Consider the following 23,238-nt stretch of genomic DNA (forward strand, 5'->3'; position numbering starts at 1 on the left):
CAGGTACAAATAAAGTAACCTGAACTTGAACCTGAGGTCACACGCATTAACAAGGTCCAAAAATATAACACAACAAATATGCTAAGTAACTAAGGTATCAGTGTGAACTTCCTGGCTCTTTGATAAATACATGTATTTATCAAAGCAGGCTTACTTTGTCAAAACAGATATCAACACAGATGTTAACACGGACTAGTATTAAATCATCCTCATTTTCATCATAACAAACACTTAATCAGCTTTCCTCTCTGACAAACATTTTGAAATTGTGTATTAACCTCTCAGTTTACTTAAAATGCTAGCTAACTAAAAGAGAAATGTTGTTTCACCTGATTCTGAAAAAGCATCTTTTGAGGTTGACTATTTGATCATTGAGTTTAAAAATAATGTAAAAGCTCTCATAGTGACGAAAATCACACCAGAAGAGTTTAGAGCTTTTTGAGAGTGCATTATATCCACGGGAAGAGGCGCTGCTTAGACATGAAATTGACTCCTGCTGTTTGCAACTTCTTCCACTCAGCTGGGGTCCTTCAATCTAAAGAGCCCGGGGTTCCAAAGCCCTCTCTCTTTATACTGTTGGAAATGCACCCTAAACAAACAGCGGCATTGCCCTGAGTACAGTGATGCCAGTGAAAACGGAAAAAAAAGCAATTGCTTTTGAAGTAAAATCTACATGTTGATGTTTATGTTTTTCTTGTAAATAAATAAAAAGATGCAGCATTTTATGTTTAGCTGAAAATGCAAGGCTTGTTCATATCACAGTACCATCTATGTCCTGATTAGTGAACGTACACCACTCAATAAATATAGTAAAATAGGAAAAATCCTATAAGACCTAATAAGGGCCTACCTAGTTTGAAAGCTAGCATTGCTATTACAATTATCAACTATGAACAGATATTTTATTGGTCCTGTAATAAAATTAAATGCTAAAAGACAAGGATTTTTGTTGTTAGAACTTAAGCTTCCAGGCTGCAATTATTTATCAAAAGTCTATTTTTTTTTTTCCAGGAGATCAGCCCTTGGTATTTCTCAGGCTTCTCATATTTCTTCTTCCTGATGTTGCTATCACTTGGTCTAGCTACATCTATCCTCTACTTACTGTAGTTTGGTCATTCTCAACCACCCTGGGGTGCATATCCTTTTATGACCTCAGGACTTTCCAGCCATACTTGGCACAGATGCTGCTGTACATACTGGCTACTTGGGTATGACATCTATTGCGGTTGTGTGCAGAACTTGCTCCTGTGCTGCCATGATTAGTGGTTCTTTGCTATCTTTCAATCCAGCTTTGTCTGGCTGGTTTGGTAGGATTTCTCGATGCATCAGCAAGATGGCTAAAACTGATCGTGTGGTTAGTGAATACTTCAGGCAGCAGAAATACAAGAAAGTAGTTAAGCAAGAACAGGAACCACCATGGAAGATCAGGCACCTGCATGACATGCACCTCCGGCAGATAGAAGAAGTGGCTGACATTGAAAAATCCCACCAATGGGAAAGAGATAAGAAAAGAGAAACAGCAGAGAAGAGAAAAAGATACTTTTGTTTTTGCTTTGATCTTTACTGGTCCAGAAGTTAACAATGAGCATTATATTTATGTTAGATATTATTGCCTCTTTTGAAGCATGGGGCCCTTCTCATGTTAAAATGTATAAACAAGGTTCAGGTCTGCACTCGAGCAAAATTTAAGTGTAAACAATTGTCACTATGAGAATCTTAGATTATTCTGAATAATGGGTCTGGAAAGGACTGAATCTGAACACCTCTTGATAGATCCACATTTAAGTATACTTGAATGCTTGCAACAGACGCAATTTTAAGCCTACGAGACACTTCAAACGCAGTAATTAAGGTATTTAATCAAGCAAACAAGCCACTAGTGTGAAGACTTTGCAGTAAGAAATTCTCAAATACATATTGTAAGTTTTTGTCTTGCCATGAGGTCCTTTGGTTAAAGGCAGAGTTTCAGAAGTGTGTGGCTGAACTGCCTGGCTGCATCTTATTTTAGTTCCTCACAGAGGATCTTTTCTCTCTCTTTTCTTTCATGGTGTTATGCCGGTAATCCAAAACCCACCACACTTATGCACATCTAAGGCAAACTTTCATTTGTGAAGATGTGGGACTAGAAAGTTGTGAGTGTAAAAAACATAATAGATGGTATGATGTTGAACTAGGAACTCGTTAGCTGTCGTGAAAATTAAAGCTTAAAAATAAGAGATCAAAACTAAGTTTGCTTTGAGGAACAGAGTTCATAGACAGTCACGGTAACAGCTGCTATTTTATTTGATGTAACTGTTTGGACATATCCTGTGTCTTTTAATCTATTATTCATGATTAGTATTTCTCTTTTACATAAAAAGATGAAACTAACCATTTAGTACTCCACAGATCATATTCATATTCATATTCAGTATATCTTCTTGCAAGATCTTCATGCCTAGCTTTTACTTTAATCATTAAAGTGAAAGCGTGATTTGGAAACTATGTAGTTCATGGCATCAGACTTCCAGCACACATTTACTGAACGTGCTATATAAGAGAAGCAGCTGTGTTTTATAATGCAGTTTGCATTCTCTGTTGCCCATTAAATCCATTCCTCGGGTCAGACTTCAACTTCTGACCCCTCTATTAGCCCTTGTGCACAAGGCCTGGTGATTAGAGGAACATTAGGAAATTAAAGGCAAATTGTATTACCAGAGAAACAGATGGAGGTGCTGCTGAGGACCTAACATGCAGGACATGGAACCTGCTGATGCTTAGACTTTCCATCCCTTTATTGGCCAGTGTATGATGCTAAATGTCACCCTCAGGAAGTAGTTTCTCATGTGGCACATTCTGACAGAGCATAAAGCCTGTTAATTATGCCACTGTTTTAATCTTCAAGTTTCATTAGATGTATAGAATCAGTGCCATTTCAGCCCTGGGACTACAGAGAATATTCACCTCATATAAGTAGCTTTACAACACACAACCATGTTTACACACAGGGATTTTAAGGACTCATGTTCCCCAACACTCATTAGCCAAAACATTAAAAACCACCTGCATGATGTTGTGTACAATCCTCTTGAGCAGCTAAAGCAGCGATGTTGAGTCAGGGCATGGAAGCAGGATTTCTGAAGGTTGTTTTGCCCTCTTTATTGTGTTCCTCATGCTGTTCTTGAGCAGTTTTTGCAGCATGACGGGGCATTCTTATCAGGAAGGGCTGTTGCACTGGTATGTGTTTCTGTTTTTCAGCAGGTGATACAAACCATAATAACAGAACATTGTCTAAGGCATATACATTACAATATGTCATTTTCTGCGTGTAAATAAAGTGGATGAGACAACGCGCAGGCTGATTTGTAAATTATTTATCTGCTGATTTGTAAATTATTTATCTTCCTCTGCCTTGATCTGTTACCTACACTTCATCCTGGAGAAAATAAACTGTTCATCTATTATTCAATAGATGGAAACTTTTAAGATGCATTGAGTACATGATGTTTTGGACCTTATAATTTTACTTGAATGGTGGTATCACAAGAAAAATAGGTGTAATTAGCATCATAAAGAGAATTCAAGTAATTACATAGAATCTAAAATCTATAATATAATCTATTTGACAATAAATCCTTAAACCTTTTAACCACCGTGATTAATTAGAAAATAAAAGAACATACAGGGTTAGCCTGTATAATTTATTCCCAACTTCATCTTATATCTGCCCATTCCTATTTTGAGATTTTGAGCTTACAAAACATGTTTGTATTTTAAATGTTGCCAGAGTAAAGCTCAGGCTCATTGTTCATCTTTAAATGGCATAGGCATGGCAATGAAAGGTGGCTTTGCGCTTTGGAGATAAGAGTAGCTCATCCATCTTTATTTAAGTTGCTTTTTCAAAAATAATTTGACACAGGCATTCCCACTGCACAATTTAATTTAGTCAGATCAAATGTATTTACCTAGTATAGCATGTGTCCATTTATCCTGGAAGTTCTCATGGTGTCTAGTACCTAGCTTCCACAGACTCAAGTACAAAAAAAGTCATGTATAGTTAACTTTAAAAAACTATTTTCTTTGCCAAATATTGTCTTAACTATCTATTAACACAGGGGTCCCCAACTCCAGGCCTCGAGGGCCGGTGTCCTGCAGGTTTTAGATCTCACCCTGGGTCTACACACCTGAATCAAATGATTAGTTCATTACCGGGCCTCAGGAGAACTGCAAGACATGTTGAGGAGGTAATTTAGCCATTTGAATCAGCTGTGTTGGATCAAAGACATCTAAAAACTGCAGGACACCAGCCCTCGAGGCCTGGAGTTGGGGACCCCTGTATTAACAGATTCCAGCTGAGCCAAGATGTATTCACAAATACAGGCCCTAAATCAGTGCATCACCAATTTGTACACAAACACCAAGCCTTAATATAATTATGGCCTTCATTGTATTATCTCAGTGCATACCTGTGTATGTATATTTAAATGCAGTATATGCCAATGATAGTGAAAACTTTGTGGTGCCTTTAAAGATAATATTTGAAGCAAGATCTTTCCTATTACTGTATCTAAATGCACAAGGAAGTCACCTTCAAATTACAACACCAGACATTTCCCTCTTTAAGCCAGATTTCAAGTTTCTGTCAAAGTTTTGGAGTCATTGCCAATTTAGCAAAAACCTGACTTCTTTTAAGAGCTATACTTAAGATTTGATGTGAGTGTAGTACATGTCACAGTCTGTTAAGAAAAGGTTTAAAACTCAGCTGGGGTCAAGGACATTTAATGAGCAATCACTTTAGACCTTTAAACTGAGGTAAAGATGTTTTCAAAAATAGCTTGGTATAGAATTGTATCTTCCTTTTCTATTTCTCAGTTACCTCGACAGAGCGTATTAGACAGAATAAAAACTCTTAATTGTATTTTATGAGTCCATTTGCCTTCAATAAAACACTAATTTTCACTGTTGCATACCTATGAGTGCTCTTCTGCACTTTGCGCAGTGTTGGATGCACTGTCTGTGTAACATGCAATTCTGCAATAACAAAATTAATGACAGACTTAAAGCTATATGTTTTTAGTAGTGCTGTCAGAGTTAATCTTGTTAAAACTACGTTAACGCCATAACTGCGTGCAATGGTTACACAGCATCAGTGCGTTAATGAGCAGCCATCGCAAGGGGCGATCTGCGTTAACTCGCTAACAGAGATTTGCCATGTTAATGCGGTTATGGCATTAGCGTCATTTTAGCGAGATTAATGCTGACAGCACTAGTTTATAGTTTATATATATAACAGTCATGGTCTCAGTTAGCTAAAATGTCAATTACATATTTTGACCACAACAAGGTCATGATATAGCATCTCATCACCATTTCAGAAAAGAGCAAACACTTTATACATATCCAGATAACATCAACTTTAGTCTTCATTTGGAGTTATTTTATATATTCATACCCAGAAAAACCTTGAAAATCTATGAAGAAAGACCTGAAACTAATAGTAGCATGTTTGTACTTGTCAGCAAAGGAAGTCCAGGGAGCAAACTAAAAATAGTAAGTCTTGAAAACAATTCAAAAATGCACAATGAGATGGCCTTGAAAATTCTTTTGATTGCTCTTTATATTTTGGGAAGTTGAATACCTACTTGAATGACATTTTTAAGTAATTTTCTCAGCAGCTACTTATGAATTGTCCCTCTCAGGTTTTTTTTCCACAAAATTGCAATTCAATTCAAAATTGCAACATAGTTGCTATGAAAATAGATGTCAGGAATAAGTTACTTTGTTAAAATACATACACATAAATGAAAATAAATGCTTATATGAATGTAACAATGTCATTTTGTCACAGTCTATATGTTACTAAATAATAATTTTGCTTTGATGCAACTGAAAGAAGGGATTTATAGCCATTTTTGTACCTTTGCTAAGGTATATTAAGATTCTCTATATTAGTTTTAATAGTCTTCATCTTCATTCATCAACTTTTCCTTTTATAATTCCTGATGAGCCAAGAAAGACAGGCTTTGATGAACAATGATTGACCCAGTATGTGGGTTTCAAGCAGCCAAGTTCTCAGAGATAATTCTTCGTCTTTTTCTTTGTTCATGATTAGGTAGTTGGCACGTGGCAACTACAACAGTGCCCAGAAATTTGATTGTGTTAACACGATTGGTGTGAGGTTGGGGACTGCAAAGACCCATGGTAATCACCACACAAGGATAAGTGATGGCTTCAAAGTAAATCAAACTCAAAAGACACGGCTCTACTTAACATGTCCCTATAGTGTTTTGAAGCTTTTTTATGGGTTTTAAGACACATCACAGAACGGTTGTTTACTGGTCTGTGTTTCCTTCTCCCAGTTCTTTATTCCGTGTGTGTATGTGTGTGTTTATGCATGAATCTTCTTGGTCAGGAATTTTGATACTTGGGCATTTATATTTTCAGCATTTTCTCAGCACATATTCACAGAGCATGGGCCCACTGTATTAAAGTATTACACCTCTATCTGTCCCAGAGAACCATCTAATAGCCAATTTCATGCAAGAATGATGAAGACAAAAGTGGAGGGTTATTAGCGGAAAAGAGAATAGTTTGGTGTCACACATCAAGGATCTTTGATAAGAAGTGAACAGGGATAACTATGGACAGTTGTAGAGCTGTAAGACTGTGGCAGGGGCTGCTTGTAATGTAGTGATAAAATAAACAAACTCATAACAAGGCAGAGGCATGTCTCACAGTTTAATAAATGCACACAAAGAAAGAGGATTGACAGTCTTATTTGTGCTGGAGCTTACTCACAAAAAGCTATGGACTCGGTTGACATTTCAAATGTTTACATCAAAGCATAAAGCATTGTGCCTGCTTGGATGACTGGTACACCCATTAGCCTCTTAACACATGTCAACATTTTCTGGAAGAGCACACAGAACAAAGAAAAATACTGTTGAGTGTACTTAAAAAGGAGGTTCTTCTTCAAAATAGACAAATTAAAGGAGAAGGAGAATAAGCATTTAACATTTTGGGATTTCCTTAACTGAATGATTGAACATGCACACTTTGGATCAGATTCTCACTTAGCAAATATAAAATATAAAACAAACCAACAAACATGTTTGGCTGCATTTGGACTCATGAAAAAAGTAGGACTCCTGTTCCAATTATTATGAGTGTGCTTACACGAATACGGATACAGAAAATAAGCCTATGTCATTTTTAATGTGTTGTATAATTTGGAGTTCAGCTTGGGATGCTCAATGATGTGAAAGAAAAGAATTAGCTATAAACTTAAAGTCAGTTTGTGTCTGCCTATCTTCTGTTCACGTTCCAAACAAACTAAATTTAAGAAGACAAAGAGAATACATTAGGGGTCTTTAGGGTCAGCCTGTCATGATTCGTTGTGTGGCAGGCAGGAGAAGGACCCAAGATGCAGACTCACAGACACGGGGATAAACTTAAAGATCACAGTTTTAATGCTGGCTTAAAGGTGAAACACAAAACAGTACTGAACTAAACTGGAAAAACTAAACATGAGATGTACCAGGAACCACGGGGAGAGTAACACACAACATGAGGGAGAACACGACGCCGAACAGAGGAAGACGCAGACAGAAATACACAGAGGGTTAACGAGGAAAGTGGGAACACACGGGGAACACAGCTGACACAGATAACCATAACGAGACAGGGCGGGGTGAACATAACACTGACGGGAGACGGGCAGAGTCAAACAGGAAGTACACAGAGGTTCAGACAGGAGGAGAGAGCACGGGGAGAACACAGACATAACAGGCTGGGGAAAACATGGAATAAAACACGAAAGGGGACAAGGGCTCATGAATACATAGAGGGGCACACAGGGGGTGAGAGTCACAAAGGGAAAGCACACAGGGAACAACACAACAGGGCAACTCAGGAAACAGAACCTAAACAGGGAACTGAATACAAAAATACAAGAGAACTAAGAATACTGGGCCAACACGGCCCAGGACCATGACATCACCCCCCCCCCAAGGGCTGGCTCCAGACAGCCCAAACACAGGAAAACAAAAACCAAACAGAAAACGACCCAGGGCGGGCTGCGGGGGTCCAGGACGGAGGGCTCGGAACAAAAAACAAAAACGAACAACAGAAAACACAGGAGCACAAGACCATAGTTCAAATAAAGTTCAGGGGGCCGACCCAGAGCCCACCGGCACAAAAGTTCACGGGTCACATGGTCGGGGGGCCGACCGGGCGGGTGGCACAGGTGACAGAGCTGGTCCGGAGGCCGGCCGCGCGGAAGGCAACGGCGGCGACGAAGGAGACGACGGAGCAGTTCAGGGGGCCGGCCGCGCGGAAGGCAGCGGCGGCGGCGAAGGAGACGACTGAGCAGTTCAGGGGGCCGGCCGCGCGTAAGGCAGCGGCGGCTCTCCAGTGTCAGGCGTACTGGCCGAGGCCCGGTGGGCACAGGACCAGTCGAGGCGGGAGACTCTGAGGCTGGGCCAGACGAGGACGAAGACTCTGAGGCTGCTGAGGCTGAGGCTGGGCCAGACGAGGACGAAGACTCTGAGGCTGCTGAGGCTGAGGCTGGACCAGGCGGAGCTGCAGAGGCTGAGGCTGGACCAGGCGGAGCTGCAGAGGCTGATGGAGCTGATGGAGCTGATGGAGCCTCGGACCCTCCAGCGGAGACAGGAGGCTGAACGGGCCCCTCGGACCCTCCAGCGGAGACAGGAGGCTGAACGGGCCCCTCGGACCCTCCAGCGGAGACAGGAGGCTGAACGGGCCCCTCGGACCCTCCAGCTGACGTGACGCGAAGCGGTGGCGTCGCCGCAGGGTGCCGGATAGGCACACCTGGGAGTCCAACAGCAGACGCAGGACAAACAGTTATGAAGGCCCCTGGCTGGACTAGGAGCTGAGGAAACACAGGCTGCTGAGGCACAAACCCAGAGAGAGAGAGAGCAGGTAAAAAACAGTCTATATGGCTTAACATCTTAACACAAGAAACCATGAAGTGGACAGTGGTAGGGACCACCAGTTCTGAGCCAGCAATCATTAGGTTCCCAAAGTCCGCACCAGTCCAAAGTGGCTCAGAGGTTACTAGCCCAGTCGGTGTAGTCCTAGGAGAGGTCAACATAAGCTGGTTGGACTCAACCGGTGGTAGTGTGCGGCTCAGAGGAGCTGGTTCGACCATACGGAAAACAAGAACCACCACTCGATCCACAAAAACAAAGCTTAGATCATTAGGAGCTGACTCCTGGAAAAACAGTAAATACACAGATATGGACCTAACCAATGGCACCGTGGTAGCATGACTGTGGTGTGTTGGATGGATGTGTTTGTTGGAACCCGTACCCGCAGTGATCTGTGGCTTCAGAGTGCTAACCCTATTGAGTGGAGAGACAGATACAGGTGAAACGGTACGTGAACCATTAACTGAAGCAGGTGACACTTCAGGCTGAGAGAGGGTGGTTACGACATTGTCCGGGGCCAAAACCCTATCTAGTGACGAGTTCATAGAGGCAGGAGAAAATGGTGTCACATAAAGCCTGACCCCAGCTTCCATCTCCTGAGTGGTGGTTATGGTGCTGGAGCAAAACAGTTCAGAACCACCTGGTTTATTACCTATGGGGAGACAGGAGACGTGTTGTGACATTACAGTGTCCTGGTCACCATGATCTGCTGTTATGTGTGCATCTTGGTAACATGCTAGGGGTTCATGACCAGTGTTCACAGTCTCTGGTTCGTGAAAAGCAAGTGTAGCTGGGCACACCGGAGCACTAGCTATGCTTTCGTTGCCTTCATTCAGTGACCGATGGAGGAGCAGGGCCGGCTCAGGAGGGAAGAGAGAAACCACAGGCAACTCAGATTTAGTTGGAACTGCAGACACGGAAAGAGACACCAAAGGAAACACCTCCCTACCATTATTAAAACCAAAGGCAGTGGGAAACCTTGTCAGTCTGTGAATCAAGTCTGTGGTCCCTGCCGGGTTGAGTGAAGCGGGAGCGGAACTGTCTCTGGCCTGCGGCTCGGTGAATGGCTCATTGCTAGCCACCTCACCGGCTAAGTCCGTAGCCTCCTCACATGCCTTCCGCTCAGAGGTAACTTGGAGCGACTGGACAGTTTCACTCACCTCCGAGCGTCGGGCGATGCGGTGGCGACGCGAACGCCGTTTTCTTTTGGCCGTGGGCCCTGTAGACGTGGGAGATGGAGGCTCCTGAGGCGTCGCAGCGGCTGAGGAGGCGGTAGTAAGCGGAGTGGCAGGCGGGAGTCCCAGGCAACTCCGGGGGCCCCCAAGGGCTAGCCGTGTCCCGCGGAAAACCTCATCGTAGGGGGGAGCGAGCCATGGCTCCTCTCGTAGCTCTTCCTCCAGTTGCGCGCATACGGCGCGCTGCCGCTCCTCGAGGTCGGAATCCGCGCCCCCCACAGCCACCTCGTGTTGCTCAGTGGAGGGCAGAGCGGGCCGTGGCGGTGCGCGACAGTGGCGGGAACGCCGTTTCCTCTTAGGGGCAGCCGTGGGCTCAGCCTGGCCTTCCGTGGCGACCGGCTCCTCGCCCTCAGACCACATCCGTGCCAGGCAGGAAGCAGGAGACGAGTAGCCCGATCGCGGCGACGAGGGTGGGTGGTCGGTCTGTGGTGGGACAGCTGACGAGAGCTCCTCCTCGGTGATAAGCCAGGGCTTCCAACGGAGCTCGTCCTCCCGATACGCCCGTAACACCTGCTGCCGCTCCTCTTCACCGAAGTCGCTGGCCTCTGGCATCTCCGTGCGCCACGTAGTGTAGACAGGCGGTGGCGAAGATGTAGAAGCCGATGAGAAGCGAACAGGCGGCGTAACGGTGGTGAGCCCCATGGTCCCGATCCTGACCGTTTCCGGTTCTTTCTGGGACAGCTGCCCCGGGCGGATGCCCACGGCGGACACAAGAAAGTCCCGGATGTGGGGGCGCAGCGCGCCGAATAGCCACGGGAGCCCGGACACCATCCGCTGAAGACGGACGGCTACGGTCTCCCGGTATTCGCCTCTAGGCAGCGTCGCCCATTCCTCACAGTGGTATTCCACCGTGTAGACCAAGTCTTCCTGGAGGTCCGCGGAGGGGTTGTGAGCTGCTGGGTCCAGTTCGGGGTCGCGTTCTTCTGTCATGATTCGTTGTGTGGCAGGCAGGAGAAGGACCCAAGATGCAGACTCACAGACACGGGGATAAACTTAAAGATCACAGTTTTAATGCTGGCTTAAAGGTGAAACACAAAACAGTACTGAACTAAACTGGAAAAACTAAACATGAGATGTACCAGGAACCACGGGGAGAGTAACACACAACATGAGGGAGAACGCGACGCCGAACAGAGGAAGACGCAGACAGAAATACACAGAGGGTTAACGAGGAAAGTGGGAACACACGGGGAACACAGCTGACACAGATAACCATAACGAGAGAGGGCGGGGTGAACATAACACTGACGGGAGACGGGCAGAGTCAAACAGGAAGTACACAGAGGTTCAGACAGGAGGAGAGAGCACGGGGAGAACACAGACATAACAGGCTGGGGAAAACATGGAATAAAACACGAAAGGGGACAAGGGCTCATGAATACATAGAGGGGCACACAGGGGGTGAGAGTCACAAAGGGAAAGCACACAGGGAACAACATAACAGGGCAACTCAGGAAACAGAACCTAAACGGGGAACTGAATACAAAAATACAAGAGAACTAAGAATACTGGGCCAACACGGCCCAGGACCATGACACAGCCGAACTTTATGAACCCACGTAATAAGGATGATTGACCAGGAGACTTTAACATTACATTTAAAAGTACTGGGTCCCGTTAAGTACCATTTTGTTCTGTGCAGGGTTAATGCTGTTAATGCTGCATGTATTTCAACAAACCAACATCAAATTAATCCTAACAAAATAGGTTTGGTACCTAAAGCTAACCAAGTCATAGAAAAAACTAGCAGCAAAAGAAAGCAAAAGAAAAGTAAGATTAGGTCATTGATGTCTGTCTTCTCTGTGATATGAAGCTATTCTCTCTGTCTTTTCAGAAGCCATTAGCCATCAATGCAACAATGCAGTGATTTAACAGTCTGATATATGGTAATATCTCTCTGTTGCACCATCTCTGTGTTGAGATCCATGATTTTGTGTGTCTCAGTGCATGAGGACGTTGTATAGTCATAAATTACAGTTTCTAGTGTTATTCAATCAGAAGGTAAGAGAACATAATGCAAAAAAAAAAAAAAAAAAAGATAATGAAAGGCACCGGATTAACACTGTGGTGCTCAGTATTATGCCACAGTTTGTTTTAACCAAACCTTTTTATAATTTCAATGTTTCTGCATGCAGAAAGGTATATCATAAGACATAACGGTTTGGTGAAAATGGTAGCCCCCTTAAGTGTTTTAAAAGCAAAATTAATGAGCGGTAGAGGGTGTTTATTTTTTACTGTAATTTCATTCATGCAACGCTAATCAATGCATGGAAACAATCTTATTCCTTATTGCTACAAAGAAGAATCCCACACCTACTGGTGGGGCGGGGCAGGATGGACGAATGATGCCTGCCGCCAGTACTTTTTCATAGCCTCCCTCTCAGGCCATGATAGGTTGTAAAGGCGGCAAGATGGCACAGTTGTAGGAGTCTAAGTGGAGAATGCAGCACAGGGAGACAAAACATTAACATTTAGAAAAACAGACTGAAGTTCACACATGAAGGCTGATTTACCACCAAGAGTAGCATATGATCTGGCAAAGAGTAGAAATCCGTGCTGGCCTTAAATGCAAGACCTCTGATGGGTACTGATGGCTTGCAGATGACGCTGAGCTGGCGCCTGAGGCAGACTCCACCCAAAATGGGCGAGGCCAAGGCGCAGGGGCTGTGTGGAAAATAGAATAGAACACTCACACCGAAATTGTGGGTGTTCCAGACCAACTGTGCTGGAATAAATTATAAGCAGTAGACAGCAGGAATAAATAGTAAAGAAGAAAAATATATACAATCAAGAAAGAGATATACAAAACAAGAAAAATATATATAAAAAATAAGAAAAAGGCACACATTAGAGAAAAAATTGCAAAGTGCTTGGAAGAAGTGCAAAGAAAAGACTTCTAAAAAGAATCTGTGTGTGAATGGAATGAGTGACAGGGGTTATTCAGACCATGGCTCAGATTGGTGAGATCGGTGGGCAGGGGAGGGGTGTGGCAGGATAATGTTTGTTGACAATACAAATTGCCCAGGGGAAGAAGCTGTTTGTGAGTCTAGAAGTGTGGGACCTGATTGACCTGAGGCACCGACCAGAGGGCAGAAGCTCAAACAGGTGGTGGGCAGGGTGTAAGGGGTCACCTGTGATGGCCCTGGATTTCCAGAGACAGGAGGACCTGGTGATGGCCTCCAGGGCTGGCAGTCAATGATTTTTTTAGGGTGGTGTTAATCATCCTCTGCGCAGCCATCCTGTTCTGGCCCCTGCGTACCAAACACCCGGCAGTAGGAGAACGTGCTATCCAATGAGGAGTGGTAGAAGGCCAGCAGCAGCTTCTGGTCTATGTTATTCTTCTTCAGGACATGGAAGAGGTGTGAGCGAGAAGGAGTCTGTTCCCAGCAGGCTATCTTGGTGTGCTAGCCGTTGTCGTTGACAATTCACATTGAACCAGTCACACATGAACTGGCGGCTTTGATTGTGAGTTGGGCATGTTCCAGGTTGAGGCAACATGAGCAGCCCTGGTGTGCGTCCTTTCTTGAGATTTTGTTGCTACAAATGCAGCGTCAAGTCCCGGAGTCTCTGCTTCCTCTGGTGTGAAGAAACAATGGCATCTTCGCTAGCTGGGATGCTAACGACAAGGCACATGAGTAAGCTGCTTTGCTTTGCTAGCATTGGCCGAAGGTATCAGCTGGTGTGCTAAACCATGCAGATAAGACTGCCTTAAGGGAGTGTAAGGCAAGGCAAGGCAAGTTTATTTGTATAGCACAATTCAACAACAAGGTGATTCAAAGTGCTTTACAGAGACATTAGAAACAAAAACAAATAAAAAGTATGATTTAAAATTGATTAAAACAAGCAAACTAACTAACTAACTAACTAACAAACAAACAAACAACAAACAAAACAGTATATAAAATCAAAAATCAAAACAGATAAAATCGGCAGTTAAAATGTAAGTTTTGAAATTTAAGCTTAAGTGCGGATTTGGTGCTTTATTTAAATGCAGCTGAGAACAGGTGAGTCTTCAACTTGGAGTGTTTCAGCTGATCTCAGGCTTTCTGGGAGTTTGTTCCAGATATAAGGAGGATAAAAGCTGAATGTAGCTTCTCCGTGTGTGGTTCTGACTCTGGGAAGTGATAAAAGACCGGATCCAGATGACCTGAGGGATCTGGAAGGTTCATATTGGGTCAGGAGGTCACTGATGTATTTTGGTCCTAAACCATTCAGAGCTTTATAGACCAGCATCAGAACTTTAAAGTCTATCCTCTGACGGACAGGCAGCCAGTGTAAAGACCTCAGAGCTGGACTGATGTGGTCCACTTTTCTGGTCTTAGTGAGGACTCGAGCAGCAGAGTTCTGAATGAGCTGTAGTTGTCTGTCTGATTTTTTTAGGTAGACCTGTAAAGATGCTGTTACAGTAATCAAGCCTGTAGTTGTTCATTTGTGTCTTGTCAAGATTGTCCTTTTTCAGTATAGGTTTTATTACAGCAGTTTTTAGTGGTTCTGGAAACACGCCTGATATTAAAGAAAAGTTGACGATCTGTAACAGGTCTGACTCTAAAGTCTTTGAGACCTTTTTGAAAGAACTTGTTGGCAGAACATCTAAACAGCAAGAGGAGGAGTTCAGTTGACCTAAGATGTCCTCCAGGTCTTTTCTCTTAATAGGGTGAAACTGTTTGATTGTGTTTAAACAGTTTTTCGGTGGACACAGTACATACAGTATTCTGGATCTGCTGTTGATGTACCAATTGCTTGTCTAATCTTTTGGATTTTTTCTGTGAAGAATTTGGCAAAGTCATTGCAGGCCATGGTCGAATGAAGTTCAGCTGCCACTGACACAGGAGGGTTTGTAGCCTGTCAACTGTAGAAAATAAGACCCGAGCATTATGACTGTTTTTAGTGATGATGTCAGAGAAGTAGGACCTCCTTGCACTCCTCAGTTGTAAATTATAATTGTGAAGTTTCTCTTTATAGATGTCATAATGAACCTGGAGGTTTGTTTGTGGGTAAATAGCATGAGGTGGCCAATTATCCCTGTCTGTCTAACAACACAGAATAAATATCAGAAAAACATTATTCCTTCTTCATGTGGGAGTTTGATTAGCGTCCCTGCAATTGAATTTATATTTATACATTATAAGTAGGTAGGTGTGCTATGAGTGCAAATCAGTCATACCTGTTGTTCATCCATTGTAACTAACATTTTCGTGGACTTAAAAATCCTGTAAACTTAGTGATTATAAACAAAAAAACAAATACACAATTCCAGACAAAAACAGAAGTAGTCATAAATTGCTAGTCTAAAAAAAATGTTTAACCAAATGTCTTATTCTGGTTTTATATTCAAAGTCCACCATTACCTCCAATGCCTTTATCAAAAATGGCACACCTAAAGCCATTTACAAGCAATAATTACGAAATAGTCCATAGCTATAATTTCTCTTTGAAATGCTGCATGCAGGTAGAAACTAAATTACCCTAGCCATAACGGGAAAATAAGATACTTTAAAGCAAATTATACACAGTGTCTATATTGGACAGGAAGCATTTAGTTTAATGTGTAATTGTTGAATTGCTCAAGGATCTAATTTGGAACATTTTTATTCTTTCTTTATTTTTTCTTTAGTGTTAATGTTGTATGGTTTATAGAGTAAACGGTCATACACGCTCGTCAATTATAATTTGGACAAATTATTATTGGTCAAGATAAAAAGCTCAAAATTCAGAATATCTTTCTAATCTGGGTACATGTTTGCAAATACTATTACTTGTTGTTGTCAGTGAATGTCATCATTTTTTAAGGATAGTCAGGACACAAGATATTCCTCTGAATGTTGAGCTTTTATATGTGTACTAAATTGGTGGGTGAGTACAAAGCCAATAGCACCACTGGTGTGCCAGAAAAGTTAAATGAGAGTGAAGCAGTGGTCATGCCAGCACTAAATCAAAGAGAATCAAAGCAAAAGTGGAATTTGTAAAGCTTACTTGATAAAAGGGCAGAAATGAAGCACAAATATATAGAGATATGTTTTCAGTATTACAAATTAAAAAAAAAACTTTAAACTTATTTAAAAGAAAGCTGAATTATGAATATATATTTTAATACCATACCATGTATATACCAACTACCATTACCCTGAATTAAATAATTATAATTTCTGGCTCTTTAATAAGAGATTTAAAAAAATATGGGATACATAAAATTTCTTATGTTATAAGAAAAACCTGAAATCAGAAGCCTATGGCTTATCATTGTTATGTTCTATAGAAACTGAGTGGGCAACTAAGTTATACAAACAATTATATGAAATGCAGAAGTTGTCTATTAGTGATGGGAATTCCGGCTCTTTTTAGAGAACCGGCTCTTTTGGCTCCCAACCGGCTCTTCAGGTTGTTTTGTTGCTTTAATTAATTTATTATCAACAACAATATAAAATTATGCAAAAAAGGAATTACTAATGTAAAAAAGACGTGGTTTTATTTATATATGTTTATATATTCATATATTTATATATAAATATATGCGGTGGTCCCTAGAGACAAAGCAGAGGGAGAAAGAGAGCCAGGGACAACAACAAGAGACAACATCGTCACATTAGAAAGGTATAGTAATCATCCACAATATTTTCAGTTGCGAGTGATAAAGGATTCAGAAAGTTTATCTGTGCAGTGAATCCTATGTATGCAATTCCAAGCAGGAAATCATCCCAGACTTATATCACAGAGAACGTGCAGCTTCCTTTTATTTTGCATATTTTAATTTATATTTTAGTGTGTTGTGGTTTGCAGTGTTTTGTGTTGTTTCAGTTTAAATTTGTTTAAAAGGAAAAAGCTGAAAATTTTTAATAGTTAAAAGTTGAAATTTGAGTAGTTGGTTTTTGTATTTATAATTTATTCATTACATTTTATGTGGAGTGAATAAATAAAAGTATATTTACAGTGGCCCCTAGAGACAAACACGTAGAAACTACAAAACAAGTACAAACTCCAAAACATGTACAAACTCCGAAACAACACAAAACACTGCAAACCACAACACAATAAAATTTAAATGAAAATATGCAAAACAAAAAGAAGATGTCATATAGACCTGGGATGATTTTTTGGGAGAGTGTTTTCCTGCTTGGAATTGCATACATAGGATTCACTGCATGAATAAACTTTCTTAATCCTTTATCATCCGCAACTGAAAATAATTGTAGATGACTTCTATACCTTTCTAACGATGATGATGGTGATAGTGACGATATTGTTCCTTGTTGTTGTCCCTGGCTCTATTTCCCTCCGCTCTGTTCCTGTGCTACTGCGAGTGTAACTACTGCCCCTCCCCCCTCTGCTCAGCGCAAGCACAAGGCTCACATGCGGAGTGAAGCGAAAAAAAGTGCGAGAGAGAGGGTGAGAGAAAGGGGGGAAAAAAAAAAAAACAACAGCTCGCGTCGTTCACTTCAAAGATTCGGCTCTAAGAGCCATATCGTTCGCGACCGACACATCACTATTGTCTATCTGTGTGAGATATGAAAGGGTTTCAGTACATGAAAAATAGAAATAATTGGAAGTATCCACTGTAGTGCATGGAAGTATCTTTGTTTATCTGGAAGTATCTGAGGCATAATGGATGTCTACTGTCTACCTCTGACTACTGTGCAAAAACAATTTCCACAATCAATGTGTAATTACGCCCAATTTTTATTTAAATGTGTATAAACAACAAGGGCAGTGGTGCAGTGGTTAGCAATGTTGCATCACTGCAAGAAGGGTCCTGAGCTCAACTCCACCATTATGGCCAGGGCCTTTCTGTGCGGAGTTTGCAGGTTCTCACCTTCTTTGCATGGGTTCTCCCCAAGCCCTCCGGGTTCCTCCCACAGTTCAAAGACATGCAATTAGTGGGGTCAAGTTAAGTGGTGATTCTAAATTGCCCATATTGGTGAATGTGAGTGCTAATGGTTATCTGTCTGTACTGTGTGTCAGATCGGCAACCTGTTCAGGGTGTACCATGCCGCTTACCCTATGGAAGCTGGGATAGACCCCAGCCCCCCTGCGAGATAAGATACGCGGAAAGAAATGGATGCAGGTATAAGCAAGTATACTGAACCATGTGTCCAATCATGTTTTTAATGTATACAGTAATCAGAGATGTTGTCAAGTTGTCTTTGTGCTGTAATAAATCTGTGTTGTCTTCTGTTTCTGTGAGTGAGTGAGTGTTCCTGGGTGTGGCCACTTTCTCCCTCTGGAGGTCTTGCAACGTCTACGTTATCCACTCACCACCCTCAGCTGTTTATCAACCCTGGGCTCCCTCTCAGCCTTCCACCAAATTAGTTCCAAGGTTAGTTCTTTGCTCTCTTCCTTCTTTCAATGTTATCTATCACCGCACTTCAGATTCATCTTCATCTGACTGCCTGCCTGCTCAATTGTCATTTCATCATCTGCCTGCCACGTTCTGAGTTGTGCTTCTGACCAAGTCATTTAGCCGCAGTGTTCATCTTTCCGCCATACTCACTGCACTCTTTGTCTGCTCAGACTACATCTTTTCAGCCAACAATCCAGTCTGTAATTTTGTTCTACCCACAAAATATTGCTCACTGCCCATCTTCAGTCTCCAGAAGTACATCTCTTAGTCCTACCAGTAATATTACACATTTGGTTTTCTGTTTTGAAATAAATTCTTAAAAACATCTCTCTCATCTACACGAAAAACACTGACTCTACTTAAAAAGCGATCTTTCCTTATGGTAGCCTCTTGGGAAAACTTAATGAGATACTCCTTAGCCTTCAGGGAACCCAACAGCTTGCGTGAGGGAAGGTGATATAAAATGTCAAGACTGTAGAGTCAACAACACTCTCTTCAGACCTCTTTGTCCACACCTTTTTCTGAATCTTTTTGGATCATGGGGTATCCACTGATACTATATTAGCTCTTGGACAAAAAACTGGTTGATCTGATGCTAATTATTTGAAATTTGGTGGCAGATTTTATTTCAGTATTTGCAATAAACCTTTGAGGTTTGTTTAACCTCCTGGGTTACTCCAGATACTCTGGTTTCCTCCCACAGTTCAAATACATGCAAGTTACAGCAGATTAATCGGTATTTCTAAACTTGCTGTCACCCCTGTGTTGGAGTAAGGGTTGGATGCAATAAACCTTTGAAAGCATCTTTCTAGTATTTGTGTCACATCTGGGTCCAAGTTGTTGGTAAAGCTTTACAGAAGCAGCGCCACTTTTAATAAAGCTCTAGAACACAACTCCAAAAATATAGTTGTTAAGCAAAGTCCTTTGAATCCTTAAAAATTCAAGATGTACAACACATGGCTTAAGCAGGTTTGCTGTATGCTTAACCTCTGAAGCTCAAAGATTACAGTAAAGTTCAGCATTGACTGTTTGGCCTGGATGAATTCATGATGCACGGTCCTGTAAATGTCGAAGAAAGTGACATGCATGTTTGTTTTTTGGTGATCATAACTAGGTTTCAAGGATACAGCTAGGTTCAGGTATTTGTACAACATTAAAATGTAATAATTGTGCCTCTGCGCAACACCACAAGTGATTTTATATGAATATGTAATTGAAGTGCAGACTCTCAGCTTTAATTCAAAGGGTTTAACAGCAAGTGTTGCCTTAAAGGTCTAAGAATTAAAACCACATTTTTTTAGAGGCTCTAAATTAATTGTATAAAGTAATATCATTTAGAATATAAGCATTGCTTGCATTATTTGAATAAAACTCATTTGCTCACTGCTCACATTTGACTGCCTTAAGTCTACAAAGCATGGATGTCACCAAATGCTGTATTTCCTCCCTCTCAATCACACCACCACACAGTATTGACCCACACTTTTAGTTCTTACACACACACACTGGACATTCTGGACATTGTTTTCACTTCATCACTTAAACCACTTTAAGCATATTTGCACTGCACAAGACATAATGTGGATTGCACAACACTGGTCACTATATTCTTCATTTCCAGTTAATATTTGTACAGCTGCTGTTATTGTGTGTATATATATATTTATTTATTTATATTTCTTCATACATTCTTATATAGTTCTATACTGTGTATTGTGTATTTTGTTGTACAGTTATTTTATTTTCAACTTTAATTTATATATTTTATCTTATCCCAGTTAAATTTACACTTTTTAATTTTTCATATTTATTTCCTATCTTATTCATAGCCTTTTCCTTTTTTTTTTCTTTAGGTCATGAGCAGTTGTCTAAGCATTTCAATGCATATCGTACTGTGTATGACTGTGTACGTGACAAATAAAATTTGAATTTGAATTTTGAATTTGAATTTGAGATCCTCTGAGAAGCCTTTATTCCGGTCCTCTTCAGTTGTTGTTTGTTTGTTTTGTCTTCAGCAACTGATGAGCATGCTCTGCTGGATTGAGATCAGGTGAATTATTTCTCCATTGAACAATATATTTGTTGTGAGAAAGTCTTGTGCCACCTTTTACGGGATATTTTGAGTCATTAACCATTTGCACTGTGAAGCACTGTTTAATCAGTTTTACAGCATTTGGCTGAGTCAACCCATGTACATTGCAGAGTTCAGCTGGTCTGGTCTGCTAAGCATGTTGGTGTTGCTGAGCTGGCCATTGCATTTCTGCTTTTCTGCAATGTTTATTTTGGCTTTTTGGCCTAATGACGGCCTCCTTCGGTTGTATGAACATCTCTTTGGACCTCACATTGAGAATTCAAGTGAATAGCTACCAAGTTCAACATTTAGAATCAACTCCAATTTTAACTGCTTCTTAATCAAATGTACAATTACTTTTGAGCCTCTGAAAATGGGGAATTATTCATGTGGGGTTTTAATTCCTAAACAGTTAATCTAATACTTTTTCTTAAGCTCCTAGATTTAAAGTTGAAAAGCTGCTCTTCAGTCACACCTTGATAGATTAATTTATCATCCACTTTGGTGGTGTACATAGGCAGAAATACAAAAAGTATCAAAAAACTTATAGACCTAAATCTATCAGTTTGTATCATATGAGCCAGAGAAACAACTATAATTACCACTGATGGTCCTTGACACGAGAGTGTTTGTTCTCTGTGTGAGTTCTAGTTCTTCTTCTTCTTCTTCTTCTTCTTCTTCTTCTTCTCATTATTATTATTATTATTATTATTATTATTATTAAGCCGCCATGTGAAATATGTTTCAAGTCCAAATTAAAAAATAACTCTTAAGGTGATAAATGAATTCAACAAATTGTATCATGCTCAAAATAATGAACAATTACAAAACAAAATAGTGAGCAAACTTGTCTTTGATTCCAGATGGTTTTATGTCTCTGTCTGATTGGGATAGATAGATCGCTTAGAATGTTAATATAATTTTAATATAATTTGCAATATCATCTTCTCATACTTCTCTGTCTCCAAGGTTCATCCATAATTTCATATATTTCGCATATTAAACCGGGACAGCGATAAGGCAGGACACAAGACTAGTTGGGCAGATGATGTGAAAACTTTGCTCTACATTTCACACTAGACGTTGTATGAGACAGGAATCTTACAGTCAATTATTTTCATGAATTTTTCATCTCTCACATAAGCACCACACTTCAAAAAGCAAAAAAAGCTTCACTAGAACTATGCAGCCCACAGGCAACCATCAACCGTGAAACAACTTTCTAACTCTGTGGATCTCTCTTAAAGCAGTAAATATACATCATTCAAGAAGAATTTCAGGGTCACTTCAAAGATGGGGGAATATGTAGGAATATAGATATTCTAATGCTGTTAATTACAAACCTCATGCCTTTTAATTATGCAGATTTGTTCTATAGTAACTCAATACAACTCCCAACAGCTTAAACTTTGAATAAATTAGGTGGAAAAAATCACCCTTCAGTTGAGTCATTAGCTGTTGGGGTATTTGTTGAAAATGAGATGATCTTATCTTTTACTGACAGATGCTACTAGTCATTCTTATCAATGTTCTGGGTATTTTGTATCCCTTGTCTTTGGCTGACATGCGATTTCCCTTAAACATCAAGACATTAGAGAGGCACAATGGCTTTAGGTAAAAAACAAACAAGAAAAAATATATTCAATTTGCAGTTGGAAAGGGTCAAGCTAGCCTCCCAGGGTTTCTTTCCACGGGTTGCTTTAACAGATGAAGTCAACCATATACTTTTCCTCACTGTCAGAATTCAACAGAAACCCCTAAAGGAAAGAACAGGTGAAAGGAGTCCCAGGGGAATAGCCTCACTGGCCAAAAAGAATGATCAATTTGACCACTTCATTAGCATGTGTATCTATCCATTTGAGAAAATGTAGTTTTTATGTTCCCAATATTCAGTACAAGCACAGTGTAACATGTGAGTAAACGTGCAGCAATTCTTCATCTCCTGTGCTACAGCTAAACTATTTTAACATGAACAAAAAATTGCATATATCATCAGAAAACATTTCATATGATTCAGTCTAAAATTTGACTTTTTGTAAATCTGTTGATTAAAAGATGAAGAAAATAATTTGAGACTGGAGCTCTAGCTTTAGTAAAATTTTCAACATAGATAAGAATTTTTTAGGGTCTTTGAGATTTCAGTCTTGGAAAAATCTAATAAAGTCCAAAAGGCCTACTTACACCATGGATACAAAGGCCCAGGGAACACATTTTAAAGAGGATGAATATATTTGTCAAACAAACTGACATAAGAATGCTAGCAAAGAGGAACAATAATGTCCACAATTTTCCAGAATGCCACAAACCTAAATTGTATTTGTGACCTTTTAATTGCCTCACCACCTTTACGGGTACACCTTCTATTCTGTTGGCTCAGCAATCATACTATTACTAAGAGACTCACTGCAGCTTTATATTGCTTATAAAGGGAAAATTGCAAGCACTGTGACAGTTTTGTACTCTTCTCCTTGGATTTACATTATCGTTGTCAAGTTCTCAAAAAATAAGTGAGTTTACCTGATGTCTGTTTGTATCACTAAGGCTCCGACTGACTAGTGAGTTAAAGTGGAAATCTTGTCATGTTAATGCGTGTTTTGCTTTTTTTTAATTAATAGTGTTTTCTAAATAATTATAAGAGATATAATATAAGCAGTGTTGGGTAAGTTACTT

General features: G+C 40.8%; 1 protein-coding gene across 1 annotated transcript in view; it reads right to left on the minus strand.

The window, feature by feature from the left end:
* Positions 1-6,869: 6,869 nt before the first annotated feature.
* The window catches only part of LOC309711600 (uncharacterized protein), a gene marked incomplete at its 3' end in the record, with an annotated part of 31,251 nt that continues 14,882 nt past the window's right edge, over positions 6,870-23,238 (minus strand). The window contains exons 2-4 of the mRNA XM_082542006.1: positions 8,963-12,592; positions 8,751-8,808; positions 6,870-6,889 (exon numbers count right to left, since the gene is read on the minus strand). Of these exons, the coding sequence (XP_082398132.1) occupies positions 6,870-6,889; positions 8,751-8,808; positions 8,963-11,092 (2,208 nt within the window). The 5' untranslated portion in view covers positions 11,093-12,592. The remainder of the gene's footprint in view (positions 6,890-8,750; positions 8,809-8,962; positions 12,593-23,238) is intronic.

This window comes from Aulonocara stuartgranti, assembly GCF_965226115.1.
Source record: "Aulonocara stuartgranti genome assembly, chromosome: 7".
In the NCBI taxonomy this organism is placed as follows: Eukaryota; Metazoa; Chordata; class Actinopteri; order Cichliformes; family Cichlidae; genus Aulonocara; species Aulonocara stuartgranti.